General features: G+C 41.8%; 1 protein-coding gene and 1 long non-coding RNA gene across 5 annotated transcripts; both read left to right on the top strand.

Moving 5' to 3' along the window:
* Window positions 1-773: 773 nt before the first annotated feature.
* On the top strand, window positions 774-14,982 carry ZFAND5 (zinc finger AN1-type containing 5). 4 transcript variants are annotated; one of them, XM_027662882.1, is made up of 6 exons: window positions 774-1,145; window positions 4,006-4,163; window positions 4,583-4,694; window positions 5,113-5,210; window positions 12,970-13,095; window positions 13,332-14,982. In XM_027662882.1, the coding sequence occupies exons 1-6, from the start codon at window positions 790-792 to the stop codon at window positions 13,478-13,480; spliced, it is 999 nt and encodes a 332-aa protein (XP_027518683.1). In that variant the 5' UTR covers window positions 774-789; the 3' UTR covers window positions 13,481-14,982. The 4 variants fall into 4 exon arrangements, with proteins under 4 accessions (XP_027518683.1, XP_027518685.1, XP_027518686.1 ...); XM_027662884.1 differs by lacking the exon at window positions 774-1,145 and adding an exon at window positions 1,956-2,009 and having other exon boundaries at window positions 13,332-13,550; XM_027662885.1 differs by lacking the exon at window positions 774-1,145 and adding an exon at window positions 2,008-2,029 and having other exon boundaries at window positions 13,332-13,550.
* LOC113956375 lies at window positions 2,666-3,869 on the top strand. The gene is made up of 3 exons (XR_003530825.1): window positions 2,666-3,447; window positions 3,560-3,646; window positions 3,839-3,869. It is a non-coding gene; the product is annotated as an uncharacterized LOC113956375 (long non-coding RNA).
* Window positions 14,983-15,424: the final 442 nt, after the last annotated feature.

The following is a 15,424-nucleotide window of genomic DNA, read 5'->3' as shown; positions in this document are numbered from 1 at the left end:
CACTGGGCAAGCAACATGAGGTCCAAAATCTTCTGAAGCTGTGGTTTCGAAGACGCAAGTATCTTTTATTCTCTAGATAAAATACTAAGTTTACCCTGGGAGTGTTCTATCTTTATAGGTCCCAGATATTCCAAACATCCCGAGTTAAAGAGGTCTGTCTTCAAGGCAGTTTCTGTGAACCTCACAGTATTTTTGAAGATACTGGCCTCTTAGAAGATAAGATAGTCTTCAAAACAGGAGGCATAATTTGCTCTTCAGCATTGGATTAAGTAAAATATGCGGCTACTTCCTTATTCTTTTTTAATATGTGAAGGTCGGACCTCCAGAGCAGGGAAAGGATAGAGTGATCAGACAGCTGGCCATGAAATTCATAATTGAGAATTTAAATTGAAAGTCTCTTCTGTTTCGGGGTAATACCGCTGCATTTTTGCTTTCGATCTCACAAGATCTTGTAAGGTAAATTTAGGTCAAATAAAAAAGAAAAAAATACCCTAGAAAATTACATTTTAAGGGCCACCTGCGTTCCCTACGATTTTACGCAACGAGCCGACGCCGAGAGACCACATCCCGCGGACGCCTATCGGCGAGCAGGCGCTCCCTCACGGAAAAACCACCCCCGCCCCGCCCCGCCCCGCCCCGCCCGCCCTCCCCGCCCCGCCCGCCCTCCCCCTCCCTCCCCGTGCCCCGGGGCTCCCGTGACGCGCGCGGGACCCGCCGGGCGCGCGGCCAGGGCGGGGCTCACGGCCCCAGAGCGGCAACGGGCGGAGCGGGCGGGCGGCAGCACCACGCATGTACCGGCGGGCGGGCAGCGGGAGGAGCCGCGGCCGCCGGGCGGGCTGCGCTCCTCCCTCCTCCTCCTCCTCTTTCTCCTCCTCCTCCTCCTCCTCCTCCTCGCCGTCCTCTTCTTCCCCTTCCCCGTCTCCCCGCCTCCAGCGCTTTCCCGCCGCCCGCCCTCCGCGCACGGCGGGTCCCGCCTCGCGCCGCTGCCGACACGGCCGCCGCTGCCGCTGCGGGAACAAAGGAGCGACGCGGCGGCGGCGCGGCCGCCAGCTCGGCGCCCCCCGCGCTCCCGACAGCCGCCCGGAGCCGTCCGCGGCGCCTTCTCCGGCACCCGCCGCGGGGTTCGTGGCCCCCGCCGGGAACAGGTGGGTGAGGGGCGGCGGGCTGGGCTCGGCTCCCTGGGGCCTTTCCGGCAGCGGGGTGTGCCCGGGCCTCCTCGCGGGCGGCTCCTACGGCCGCCTCGTCCCGCCTGGCCCACGGCGCGGGGCAGTGCAGGCGGGAGACGTCGAGGTTCCTGTGCCTGGCGGCGGCTGAGGCCTGGCGGCGACGGAGCCACCGTGACTCAGGGGGTTGCGGGGAGCGGCCTGGCCGGTCATCCCCGCCCGCCACCACCGCTCCTGAGCGCGACACCTCCCTGGTCTTTTGTGTCCCGGCGTCGGGGGAGGCGAGGGGGAGTGGGGGGCCACAGTTAGGGCCTGAGGCGCTGCGGGCTCTTGGCAGGGGCCCCCCCTTTGTCTGAGTCAGCCACCGGACTGCACCCGCCTGGGGAGCGCCCGGTGCCGGCTCCCTTCTCCCCTACCGACCCTGGGCTCTACCTCGGCCGAGCGCGTCCCTGACAGGCGAGGGCCTCACGCAATGCCTGTGCCACCCTCCTTTTGTTTTGTTTCTGTGCTTCTCGTGTTTAATCGTGGCCTCTCTTGGGGAGAGAGATGCTGAGGCAAATGGGTATTGAGGTCAGCAGGCCCATGGCTGAGGCAGTGCCCGAGTTTTATGGCTGTTTTCAGCGCCCGTTTGTGTCGTTACTCCGCAGACTTGGCTAGCCCGGCGGGACGGGGCCGGCCCGGTCACGGCCTCGAGGCCGCGGGGCGGGGGTGGGGGTGGGCTGAGGAGCGCGGCCGGGGTCGGTAACGGGATTTACCCGCCCCCTCTCCGCGTTGAGGCGGTAACGGCGGGGGAGCGCGGCTGGGGCTGCCGGCGGGATAATATGTTCGGGAGACCGCGGCCCTGAGGTGAAGACCTGCTGCTGCTGGTGAAATGAGACCTTTCTCAATGATCTTGTTTCCTTTCCTCGAAAAGGAGCGGTTGGGTATAACCACCCCCGCGTTTGTGGAGCGGAGGCTGCTCCGGGCCTCGGTCACGCCCAGCAGCGACCACAGCGCTGGCGGGGAGAAGGGCAGCGGGAGGCGGCGGGCTGGTGATGCCGCATTTTCTGGGCTGCCTGTAAGCACCCGCTCTCCCCTGGAAGGGAAGGGCGGTCGGATTTCGCTGGCGCCTCCTCCCGCCAGAGCCGGCGGCCTGCGGGAGATATAAATAGGGACTGACTTCAGCGGGCGGCGGGGGCGGCCGGGCGCCCCAGGCCCGTGACTTTCCGCCTGATGGGCGGAAGCGCACTCTCGCTCGCCATGTGACCGAGCGGGCAGCGAGGGCTCGTCTGCCGCCCGAGCGCCCGGGGCAGAGCCGTGGCGGCGGGGTCGGCCGGGGTGAGTGTGCGGCTGGAGGTGGGCGCCTTTGGAGTGAACCCGAGTGACAGCCGGAGTGCATCCCGGAGCCTGGAAAAGCTCGACTTGTTCAGCGTTGGGTAGCAACGACTTGACCTTTCCGTTAGGGGCACGTATTTCAAGTGGTGGAAGAACGTGCAGACAAAAGGAGCTGCGGAGTATGTAGTTTGTAGTAGGATAATAGTAGCGTTAGTACCTAAAGCAAGATTTAGTAAATGGTGAAATCTGTTGTGGCACACTGACTTGGAAGTGAAGCAAGTAGATTGAGGTCGGTGTTGGCAGTGTGTTCGGTGGCACTTAGATCTTACCGACTTAGTAATGAAGGCTGGAGTACAGTCTTTATTTATATTATACAGATATAGGTCTTACAGTATAGGTGACAGGATTGTTTTTAGATTTCTCTAGGTGGGTCATGTTTTTTCTGGCTCACTTGCCTGGTGTGTGTGTCTGCCAAACTGTGTCAGAGTAAGTGTGAAGCTGTTTTGTAGCCTGAAAAGACACTATTTATACCTGGAAGGTATTATAAAGCCATAAATAGTACAGCTATTTATATCTGGAAAATTGGGTCCTGTGACCACCAGCAAGCAAGCAGATGAATTTTGCTTGTTTGCTTTCTTCTGGTTTTTGGTTTACTTTGATGCTAGGAGTTTAGTTTAGCTAGACAAAGGCAGCTGTCAGTTGCAATTTTCATACTCAATCTAAAGTTTACACTAAAATGTCTTCGGGTGCCATATGCATGGCTTCTACTAAATTTATATTTTAGTGCAGTATTCTTACATGTCCTCAAATTGTAGCAGATTGTGTGATTACTGTGTTCCAGTTTTATTGTCCTTGGGAATCAAGCATTTGGTTGCTGTGCAGTTTTCTACTAACCTTGCTTTGCAGAGGTTAGCAGATGATGAGGTGAAAATTTTTATGTCTGGCAGAGAGTTGGCACTGACTGCCTCTGGTAGGCTCAGAAGTCTTGCTATAACTTTATTAAGACACAGGGGGTTTTTTTCTTTTGTAAGTGTGTAAGCTGTTAAACAGATTGAAGTTGTTAATTTTATTTCTCTTGGAAGAGTATTGTGAGAGCAAGAACTGCTAGTAGTGGAGTTAGCCTCAAAATGACGCGAGTTCGGCACTGAAAAAGCGAGGAGTTAGGAAAAGTAAGCTGTATAGTTTGCCAGAACTGTTTTGTGGGTATAAACTTGGTCTTGCTTATTCTGCATTCTGTTAGTGCTCAGAGATTAGTAATTAAGGAGGTTTTTTGGCTGTCAAATTAAATTAACTTGTACATGCAGCTCAGTGCCCAACAGGTACTTTTTCTTCTCTTAATGGTTCATAATGATATTACTTAGCAATACAATTGGAATCACGAATGGCATATTAACATTCGTATAACCCTCTTTAAGAATGCTGATATCACTTGGGGGGCAGGTGAGCAGACATACTTTTAATTCTGTAACCCTGTAATTGATTTTGGTGACATGCCAGCTCCTAATGCAGTTCTTGATTTTATTTACAGCATCGAGATGACTCAGGAGACAAACCAGACCCCAGGGCCTATGCTGTGTACTACAGGATGTGGATTTTATGGAAATCCTAGGACAAATGGAATGTGTTCTGTTTGCTACAAAGAACATCTTCAGCGACAGCAGAATAGTGGTAGAATCAGCCCAATGGGTAAGGGGATGTGGTGTTGATTTTTTTTTTTTTTTTGCTTCTTTCAGAGTTAAACTATGGAAGATTACAAGGAATCCTAGAAAATTTTTTAGGAGAACTTCTGAAAGTTATGTACTAAAACAATGAATATCCAAGAGAATACTACTTTAAATCACAGTAAAGATAAAAATACGTTTCTGTATAATGTATTCTGATTTGCTTGGCATTCAATCATAACTTGCTTTCCCACTTAGCCTCCTCTGTTAGTGTATTCTTATGCGGTCTGTATTTTGTTTAACAGTTTACCATGTCTTTAAGTAAAAAGTAACATGCAGTAGCAGTGAAGATTTTATACAGACAGTTCATAGCTGTATGGGAGACTGTTTGACTAATGTGTTTGCTACAATTCGTTTGTAACGTGTCAAATTCTTGTTGTACAGGAACAAGCAGTGGCTCAAACAGTCCTACCTCAGACTCTGCATCTGTACAGAGAGCAGACACTAGCTTAAACAACTGTGAAGGTGCTGCTGGCAGCACATCTGAAAAAACAAGGTAAAACTGAAGTATTACTATGAGGTTTGAATGAGCTGAGTATGCAGCAGGTTGAAGGCTTGCAGCAATCCTGCCCTATCATAGTGAGTGTCTGCAGAGGAAAAAGGACCCGTGACCTGACAGGGCTTTAAGATAATCTGTGTAAATGAAAAATTATTCAAATATTTGTTGCACTGATTCAGTTAAAAGAATGTTCTTTGTTTATCTGCTGAAATAATTTGCTACAAGCTTGCCTGTTTTCTTCTGTGGAAACTAAAACAGTAAAAAAATCTGTTTTGAAGATAGTAGAAGCACATGTCAGGAAAATGAATCAGTAGTAATTGAACCAGTAGTTTATTAAGGTCTAGACTGGACAGTTTAAGCTTTTATCATGAATGTAAAACTAATGTAAATTGTGTGTTTCACTGTACTTAAACAGAAACGTGCCTGTTGCCGCTTTGCCTGTAACACAGCAAATGACAGAAATGAGCATTTCAAGAGAGGAAGAATTAACACCCAAAACAGAGACTGAGCCAGGTATGTTCTCAAAATAACACTGGGTACGAGCAGTGACTTCACACAAGGTGGAGGGTTTGTTTATCTTCTGAGTAGCTGTCTCCTGTTGCAGTGATGGTCTTGAGGAACTGTGTTAAGGGTGCTTTTGAGTACTCTCTCCTCAGAACTGAGAAAAAGGACTAGTTCCAGAACAGAGCTTTAAGATACATGTTCAATGTTAGTAAAAAAAATTGACCCCTGTGAGTGGTTTTGAATCCCAAACCTTTGTTTTTAAAAATGAGGCATTCTAAAATTGCATTTGGTCAAGGTGTTCAGTTTTGAAATCAAACTATTGAGATTCTGTGTATTATCAAGCACTACAATTCCAGCTGACTCATGGCAGTCAAAATGACTTTTTGCGTTTGGAGAACGGTGCTTAATAAATTCCATTCTACAGAGGAATGAGGCTGTGGGGAAAAGGAATATGTGGCCTAAAAACATTAACGAAGCTGCTTAGGGTTCTCGAACTTATTGAGTAGTCAGTAGATGGAACCAAAGCATTGTTCCAGGAATGTAGGATAGTTGTCGCTTTAATTACTGTGTATTAATTATCATTTAACAGTTTTATTCTCATGCTGGATTGTTACAGCTGTAGTAGTTAAACTTCAAAGTGTAAACTGTTCCATGGAGGGAGGGATAGCTTGCTAAACTACAACTAATTAAATGATTAAGTGATTAAATCTATATCAGTACGTTCAAATGGACATCTTAACACGCTTGATTTGTACTTAAACATATCCACAATGTATTTAAGAGTTGTGGCACAGTTTTGAAGATTAAAAGCTGACGTTTAGTAGGAAGTCTGTTGATTCAAGCTGAAGATAAAATCCGTGTTTTCATTATGAAGTCAGTAACATGAAAATTGCAGCAGATGCTACTCAGCATTGTATCAGAGTGATTTTTATGTAGTTATATCTTTGCTGACAAAGACTCCTCTGACACTTGATATTTAATTGCTCAGTGCTTGTACAGAGGATTTTACCATTTGCATAAGTCATGCTAAGTCAAGGTTCTCTGACACGAACAGTACAGTTATACAATATGTTGGGGTTTTCATTATGTATGGACTGAGGGGGGCTTTTTTGCAATTATTAAATTCCTGTAACTGATGCTGTCTGAAGAGGCTTTCATTATGTAACTGAAAAATAATTAAGACTTTGATACAGTATTCATTAACCCATTGGGCCTTGTTATGAAATCCTACCTGAATGTGACAAGAAGGAAATAGCAATACATAAAATGGTAGTAGTGATGAGGTCACAAGTGACTTTAAATCTTAGAACTGCTGTCATGTTACCAGTTGTAAAGGAAATCTTTTGTTATTGTTGATATATTACCTGTTTTTCATGTACTGTGAGTCAACTGTATGATAGTGTCACATAGCACACTATTGATAAAAATGGGAGAGAAATCCAAAGCAGCTCAAGATACTTACGTATTGTAATAAATAATCTCACAGGTTGAAACCAGTAAAAGCTGTCACAAGCTTGTGTAGAGATCACTGAAAAACTACCAAAGAACTTAAATGTCTCTGGAAAAAACTTGAAGAGCAAAACTACCTTCCTGAGAACATCCCTGTAAATTTGTGAGGCAACCTCACCTGCTCTAATGTCCAAGTTCCCTTTTAAGTATTATGGTTTGGCACAGATCCTAGACAGCATAAGATAGTGTTGTTGTATACTATTCTTAGTGTTTGTTGGAAATCCTAAATAACCAATGTTGGCTGTATTCAATGGTATGTTGACCTGTGTCTTGCAGGCAAGAGAAGCTGGCCTAGACTTTTTATACAAAATTCCTGTTGTGTCTGGACTAGGCAGATTTTTTTATCTTCCTTTTTCCAGTAGCATCTATTATGTCTTTCCTTTCAAGGGCAAACTGAAACAATGGTAAATAATTCGCATCACTTCATAACAAGGAAGCTAATACTTCCTGTGAGGTGTAATTCTCTGAGATAATGCTGCAGTCATGAAGTAGTTAATGTATCACAGGCTGGCTGTAAGCATAGTCTGATCCTAGCAACAGTTTTATTACCAGGTAGTAACAGATCAATAACTGTATCTTCAACAGTATCAAGTCACATCCTCTTCTGCAGATTTTCATTAGCAAATGAAATTTTGTATGTTTTCCTTACAAGCCAGAAAGTTAAAAATAGAATTACATCTGATCAACTAATTTTTTTAACAGTCTGTAGCATAAAATTATACTTGCTTGCTTTTGGAATTGAAACAAGTGAGTATAGAAGGTGGAGGAGTTGAGAAAAAATTAAACAGTGAAGCATAATAAGTTAGATTTTCTTCATTTTTGGGGAGGGGAGTCAGGTTTTTTTTTCTTCTTTGTGCAGGTTGAGGTTTCAACCTGGATTCATTGGTAGCAAATACGGTGCTGAGACAATTAGTTGTATCTTAACATTTGAAGGCAGGCATGATGGATAGTTGGTCAACTTAGTTGGTCACTTAGTTGATTGTAATTCGCTTATGTAAGGTGCTGTGTGTTCATGTAACTGTAACTTTTTAGTTCAACTTGCTTTGTTGCAATTTCATAACTGAACAGTGCCATGTGTTCAGTGCAGTTGTGTCTGAATTTCTCATGTCAAAGAAACTTTATCTCCAAACTCAAACTCATAAATTAATGCTATTTACAATACAGATTTTATAGGATTCTGATAAGCTTTTGTACTTTGTAAGGATTGAATTTTAACAGTCTTGAATTATAGAAATATGATTCACAGTTGCGTTTTTGCCCTGCCGAGTTGTAGGAATTAAATGCAAAATTTAGCAAACTCTATTCCGTTTCGTGGGTTATGCTGTCAGAGCAATATATCTACCAAGCTAGCAAGGCATAGTGGAACCCTTTCTTAAGGAACTTGTTTTGCTTGTTTTAGGAGGTATTTAAATGGAAATAAATGTGTAAAAGAGAGTTAAATTAATAGTAACCACTAAAAATAATGGCTTTGGAAACAAGTATGTTTAAAAAATTGATTTGTTTCAAATCACAGCATATTTTCAGCATTTTATGCACTTTTGTATGTCATTATCTTGCTGAATGAACAGCCTCTAGTCAGATCTGTCAGAGTTTTCAGACACAGTATCAGCATGTGTGTGTTTCAGACGTTCAAGGTACTTTCTGTGGTTGTTTTTTGTTTTTATTATTTCAGGAGGTTTTGGTTGGGTTGTGGGTTTTTTTAAGGCAATAATAGCTCTGTTTTAGGGAGTAGTGTGATTAATTATTGTTTGTAAACCCACAGCTGCAAAGTAATACTGCTTACAAAAAAGTAAACCAGAAAATGAACTGATAATGGTATTGTGTAAATTACATTTACTGTTAACTTCCACCCATGCTGTAATTTACCCTTCCATTTCCCAAATTCACCAGTAGCAGTGTTGGAAGGCAGTGGGCAGTGGTTGGTTGGCACACATCTTTTGACTTCCTACCAAGCCATTACGATTAGAGCTATTTTAGAGCTGTCCTTCATTCAGGTTGAGAAACCCTTGCATATGTTGTGGGTAGAGCCAGTGTGTTACATCTGCGATGTGTACAGTGTGTTGCAGGTATTATTGTGAGTAAGATCTAAGTAAAGTAGCTTATGAGATATTGTAGGCTCAAGATGGTGAAGTACATGACATGCCTTAGGTCTTGTTGTAATTCCGTTTCATTTTCACCTAGGGCTGTAGTAGTTGAGCTGTGTTGCTATCATAGACAGTTCTGTTGTGACTTGGTAATATTGTCTGATGTGGTAACTCAGTATTGTGTTGAAAATAATTAACTTTCCTTCATTTCCCATGTGTGCTGTAGCTTTGGTAGATGCCCCTGATTGAAAAATTTGTGAAATGGAATTTCTCGTAAGCCCTGAAGCTGTCCACATTGTATAATGAGGCTGAGGACCCAGCTGCTGGTCCTATGCTTGTTTGTGATAGGATGCTATTACTACTTTAATAACAATATCCCACAGACATCATCTTTATGATGACCATATTAAACCATATGACTGTGATACTGAAACTTTACGTTGTATTAATGTGGCAGTAAAGATATTAAATACATGTGTTAGAGTTGGTCATGTGGGAAATGAGTTTCGTGCTGCAGAATATTTCTATTCCCATTCTTTGGCATGAAAGTAAGCTTGATGGAAGTTTATTCTGTGGCCTTTCATTACAGGACCTGGGTTGGCATAGCAATTGTAGTTCCTGAATATAGAAAGGTGTTTACATTCAGGAAGCTTGATAAAGCATAATAAGTACTGTCCATCTTTTCAGACTAAAATTTTATGTACAAATACATTGTTGTCGTGGATTAGCACCAGCTCGCAACTAAGTACCACACAGCCACTTGCTCAGTCCCCACTGCAGAGTGGGGAGGACAATTGTGGGAAAAAACCTAAACCCTGTGGGATAAGTTAAAACCAGTTTAATAATTAAAACAAAGTAAAATAAGCAATGTCAATTATAATAACAACAATAATGATTTTAATGAAAAGGGAAGATAGAGGAATAAACCCCAGAAATTCCACATGTGATGCACACTACAAATGGTCACCACCTGCTGACTGATGCCCAGCCCAAGCCCCAGCAGTGATTGGCAGCTCCCAGCCAACTCCCTCCTGGAAGGATGTTCTGTGATGTGGAATAACCCTTTGGCTAGTGCATTCAGGTCAGCTGTCCCACACAATCTATCCTTCAAATCCCTTTTCCTCCAGTTTGGAGTAAGGATGAGGAAGTGCATGTGTGCCAATCTCTGGTAAAGTAAAAGAAACTGTTTTTGCAGTGAGGAGTTTGCTTCCTCTGAACACGGTTCCTGCGGAAGCAGATCTACAGGTACTAGTAACGACTGTTTTCGAACTTTCAGTATTTTGCTGCTGCCTGTTCCATGGTGATGATACAGAAATCACTTAGAGCAGTTTGATTAACACTGTGTGATTTCTGGCATGAAATTAGTTTAATGTATTGAGGATTGGAATTGTACTTCCCCAGCTGGATTTGGCATCTGTGTTAAACGAAGCCTTTTGTGAAAAGCAATTGTAACAACAGTGGTTTAGTTTAAATGAGCTCCTGATGTCATGGCAAAACAACTACAATTTTCAATATTTTTCATCTAAGCTACAGGTTGATAAAAGAGGAGTTTTATTCTGAGCTTTAAGTAAGGGGCGGGATAGGCAGCTTTGCTTCTGTCCTGGCCATTACTGAAAAGCACATTCATGAAAATTTTACACTATAAAAATTAATCATCAGACTTAAATCTGCTGGTGTAAATGAACAGGAGAATCCTTTATGGGGAGTAATAACGGAACATTTTAATTTGGACTTAGGGGGGCTATGTCCCCTTGTCTTGGGACCTTTTAGTGACCATTACTGCATATTGTGTACTGCTTTTCCTTCTTAAAAGATGTTGTAGTTCTGGAGGAAGGATTCTGTTCAGCAACCTGTGCCACTGCAATTTCTTATAATCACTTTAATCTCTTCACAGTTTATGGTCTGCCAGTTATCAGTTTTTTGATGCAAAGAAGAAAGTATACCTGTAGTAGTTGGTAACTACATGGTATTTGTTCCCAGTGTCTTTGCTTTGTGGTAGAGTGTTCTACTAGTATGTTGCTTTGACTTGGTAGTTCCTGGAAAGTTGTTTCCATTTTTACTTCCTTGTTGACATGTTAGACAGTGATATAAATTGTTCCTCTTCTCATTTTTATCTTAGTGTATGTTCTGAGTGACTTTGTCACTTTATCACTGTTTGTTTGACCCTTCTACATTTTTTTTGCATATGATTGAAACAGCATGCATACTCCCAGACCAGAAATTTTTAAGTTAATTCTGATGCAGATGAGGCTTTCCCCTAGAAAACTACACACTGAATTGCGAACTGTGTGAGTGTTTCTGGTTCCTCCTTTTCATCTGTTGTGGCTTACAATTAGCATTTCATTTTTAAACAAACTAGCAATAACAAATCTAAAAGGATTTGACCATGCTTTTTGGAAGGTGTTTAGTCTTTTTGTCATTTTAAGGCCATAGCTGATGGCTGTTAGCTGATGGATACTATGCACCTTGGCTATACTCTGTGATATTACTGGTTGTTAACCCGGTTTTTGGTCACAGGCTCTCCGGTAGAGAGAGAGCTGGTGCTTTCTTGGGATTTAAAGACAACTTCAGGGGATCATATTTGTTCATCTAGAAAATGGTAATCAAGACGAAGTTGTTTTCTCAGGGGAAAAAATCAGCATAAGTAACAATAGGAGTAATGATTGTAGTACTGGTACTGTGATATTTTTCTTATCCTTTGTACTTGGCAAAATAGCAGTAACACTGAACTTCCCAAATTTTTTATAAAAAAGATCCATGTGGTGTGACAAAAAATCAAGGCAGGAAATGGCCTTGGTTGTTTGTTCATTAGGACTGTTGCTGTAATGTGTAAGTAAACTATAAGAAAATATTAGCAACAGCTTGTTTTACTGCATGAAATTTTTTGGTGATGAGCGCTGAAGGTTCCCTGTTACTTCTCAGAGGCTGTCATGTTTAAATCTTGTTCTGATTATGCAGTTGTCTTGCCTGGGACCTTTCTTGTTGTACAATGAATTGTGAAGCTTTCTTTGTGTTAGTGGTAATAGTGATCTGATTTTCACAATACTTAGGAATGGTAATGCAAACACACTTTTAAAAAAAAACAGTACTGATCCAAAAGATCTCAACTAACAAACCATATTTGTCTGTATAAAGTTAATTACAAATAAGTCCCTAAGGCTTATGTGCTCCATTTATTCTGGAATGCATTTTGTAGTTTGTTCTGTTCCAGAACAGTAGATGTTATCAAATAGCTGGGAGTGGTCAGCAAACCTGTACCAGGAGCAGATTTAAAGTTGTGTACAACCACACCTTTCTCAGCTTTCTTTGGTTTCAGTTTGGATATAAAAAGGATATCAACAAAAAAGAATTCTGAGAAAAAAATTGCTCTTTTAAATAAAATGAACAGATTGACAGAAGGACACATTTTTATTCTTCAGAGAACTTCAGTAAAATTTGACTCAAGTTTGTTTAAAGATGTTCATAAAAGAAGCAATTGAGAAATTACTCATTTTGACTATACCTACTTTGACAATAAAACTGGATAAAGAACAAAAATGCAGATATTCAATCAAATCTACACTTTATTTAAGTGAGAGCTCTTTTGAACTGTGTGTTTTGTAGCTGTGTTCTGGATCTGTCGCAGAATTAGTGGCTTGCTAGCTGCTGTCTTGATGAACTGTTTTAGATACCTGACTTCGCAGGAGTAGTGGCAGAGTAACCCAGTACTGTGGTAGTAACATATTACTGAATTTCATTTGTTTCTAAAGTATGTTAGTTATATTTTCTACAGGTATTCCTCTGTTCAGCAACTTTAGCTGTGACAGTGTTGTTACTGTTTTAGATTGTTACTTGATCAGATGATTTATTTAAATATTAAATGTGTACATGGAATTTCTGGAAGGAATTTTCAAGGCTGTATAGGTGTAATGAATAAGTGCTATGTATTTTGTAGCTGGTGGAAGTGTTGGGGAAAATCTGATTGCCTCGAGTAGAGCCAGAAGGGGTGAATAAAATACCTAAAAAGCTCTGTTTCTGATTCATATTTTTGTAGACTACTCTGTGTAAGTACTTTAGACAACAAACATCAGGGGCTTGGTGGGTGAATTAAATCTTTAATACGTGTATGCTGCTGAATACCTAGTGAAGTCAGGAAAAGCAAATTTAACCCTGATTTCCTTTCCTTGCTTTAATAGTTGTTACTCAACCAAGCCCATCAGTTGCCCAGCCTAGTACTTCAGAGAGTGAAGAGAGAGCTGCTGAACTGCCGAAACCAAAGAAGAACAGATGTTTCATGTGCAGGAAGAAGGTTGGCCTTACAGGTATGAGAACACTTTGTCAATTTTGGACAAATCTGGATGATTAGTTACATCTTGCTAGATTAAACTTGATAAATTATGTGTTCTACTAAATTTATTTGCAGCCATTCATTTTTCTTGCTCTGTATGTCAATGTAGATGAACATACCCCCTTTGTGGTAACTATGCTTTTAATTAACAACTTTAACCTGATTAAAAGCGAATCTTCCTAGTGATGTTGCTTCTTTTTCTGTGTACAGGATTTGACTGCCGATGTGGAAACTTATTTTGTGGACTTCACCGTTATTCTGACAAGCATAACTGCCCATATGACTACAAAGCAGAAGCTGCAGCAAAAATTAGAAAAGAAAATCCAGTTGTTGTGGCTGAAAAAATTCAGAGAATATAAATTAACCTGCTTGTGAAAAGACTGACTGACTTTTTGTGGGGCTTTTTTTTTTTCAATACATCCTAAAAAACATGAAAGAGCAGGTGCATGGCCATTTTCCTTTGTACTTCAAAATTTTACTTCTAGTCCTGTCTGTCTAAATGATATTTCGAAGTGTTTGGGTGTTTGTTACAGGCAGAATTGGATAGATACAGCCCTTGAAAATATACATGCCCTTCCCAGAATATAGTTGGATGATCAGAAAGCTGCACAGGAATACACATGCACAGAGGACAGACTCTAGTTCACGTGTGCCAAACAGATGTGTGCTGTCTGCATATATGCAGCAGATCTGCCTTTTCAGATGTGCTTGAGGTATTTAGTGTTTGGCTGATGTTACTGGCCTGTTTTGGAGAAGGATACATCAAAACGGTGGCAGTCTACTTCTATCATTTAAAATCTCATTCTAGTTTTAGTTTCCACACTCCATTTTAATTTTCCAGCAGAATGTGAGCTGTATAGAAGGGTCCACCATCCCAGAAGGATGAGTGTTGGTGCCATATTTAAGCCACTTAACAATTGCGCTGAGAAAAATGGAAAAAATCAGATACATAGAAGAAGAAAATTGTTTCGGAAAAGATTACATTGACTTTGAAATCTTGAAAAGATATTCCCAAATGAAATGTCCTGTTAAGAGCTTATGAACTAGCCTGCAACAGAGTTGTCTGCTTTTCCCTGCATAGCTAAAAATGTGTAGCACAGTATTATAAGATTGGTTTACAGAATAAGGTTACATATGTTTCTAGACATACCACAGCAGCTCTATCAAGCAACACGGGTCTAAATAAGTTGAAGTATTAGAGCAGTTTATTATTCATATACTACTTCTGTTCTGTGTGTTCCGAGTTCGAAAGAATATTAGGAGTTAATTTTTGTAGTTTTAAATGTAATAACAGTTGCACCATTCTGCATGGAAAACCATACCCAACATGGCTGCTGTAGTGGTAGCTGGAACCACTCTTGGAGGGCTGCTTTATCATTTTTAATTGTACTTGGGTATAGGACTGTAGTGTTCTCGGGTGTATTGCATGGGCTGCATTATCTATGGCATTGTACAATAACAACTCTAGAAAAGGCAGTATTCTTCACTGATGCTTGTCTGGTAATATATATCACTTCTGTGTTATAATGGAAGGGGGTTTTGTGATGTATGAAACTTGTGTTTTTATATAAACAAATACAGTTTTAGACTAGTGTTGTGGTAATGCCTGTTCCCATCTGTAAATAGTTACGTATGTACACAAGGCGCTACTCCTGACCTTCTGATTTTTATTGCCAGTGTTCAGTCTTAGTTTTTACTTCACTATTAAAAGTGTCAGGTTTTTGCTTCTAACTTTGTTCTTCTGAGTTATTAGGTATGCAAACATGTACAGATAGTTCTTATTTATGTATTGCACATAAGCTACCCAACATCTATGCTATATTGTATTATGTAAATAATAAAAATAATGTACAGAAGGAAATACTTCCTTTTGTGATAGTTCATTGGTTTTAATTTTTGCTGTAGTGAGGATATGACCTTGTAGAAGTTGAGGTGCAAAGTTTATACTGAGTTGTTACAGATGTTGTCTTTATGCTTTAACCTGCCTACGTCCTTATTTCTTATTTGGATTTACCAACTTCTTTGGAGACAACTTTCATGAGCAACTGGAGTACAGGTAACTACTTGATGGCCTGACAAAAGTGCCAGCAAACAACAGTGTGCTTAAAGGGAGCAAAGGACAGTACTAGCAATGAACTTCAAACTTATTTCCAGTGGATCTGTTATGATAGAGCCAGTACGCTGACTACATCATTCTGTCCACATCTCATCAGCAGACCTGGGCAGAGTTACTGTCAGTGTCAGCAGCCAAATACAAATGGTAAATATGCCCGATTTATCCTTCCCAGTGGGGAAGAAAAAGG

Source organism: Corapipo altera, unplaced genomic scaffold, assembly GCF_003945725.1.
Source record: "Corapipo altera isolate COAL_440 unplaced genomic scaffold, ASM394572v1 61167, whole genome shotgun sequence".
Lineage (NCBI taxonomy): Eukaryota > Metazoa > Chordata > Aves > Passeriformes > Pipridae > Corapipo > Corapipo altera.
Note: the sequence above shows the minus strand (reverse complement) of the source record. Positions and strands in the feature narration are given on the sequence as shown.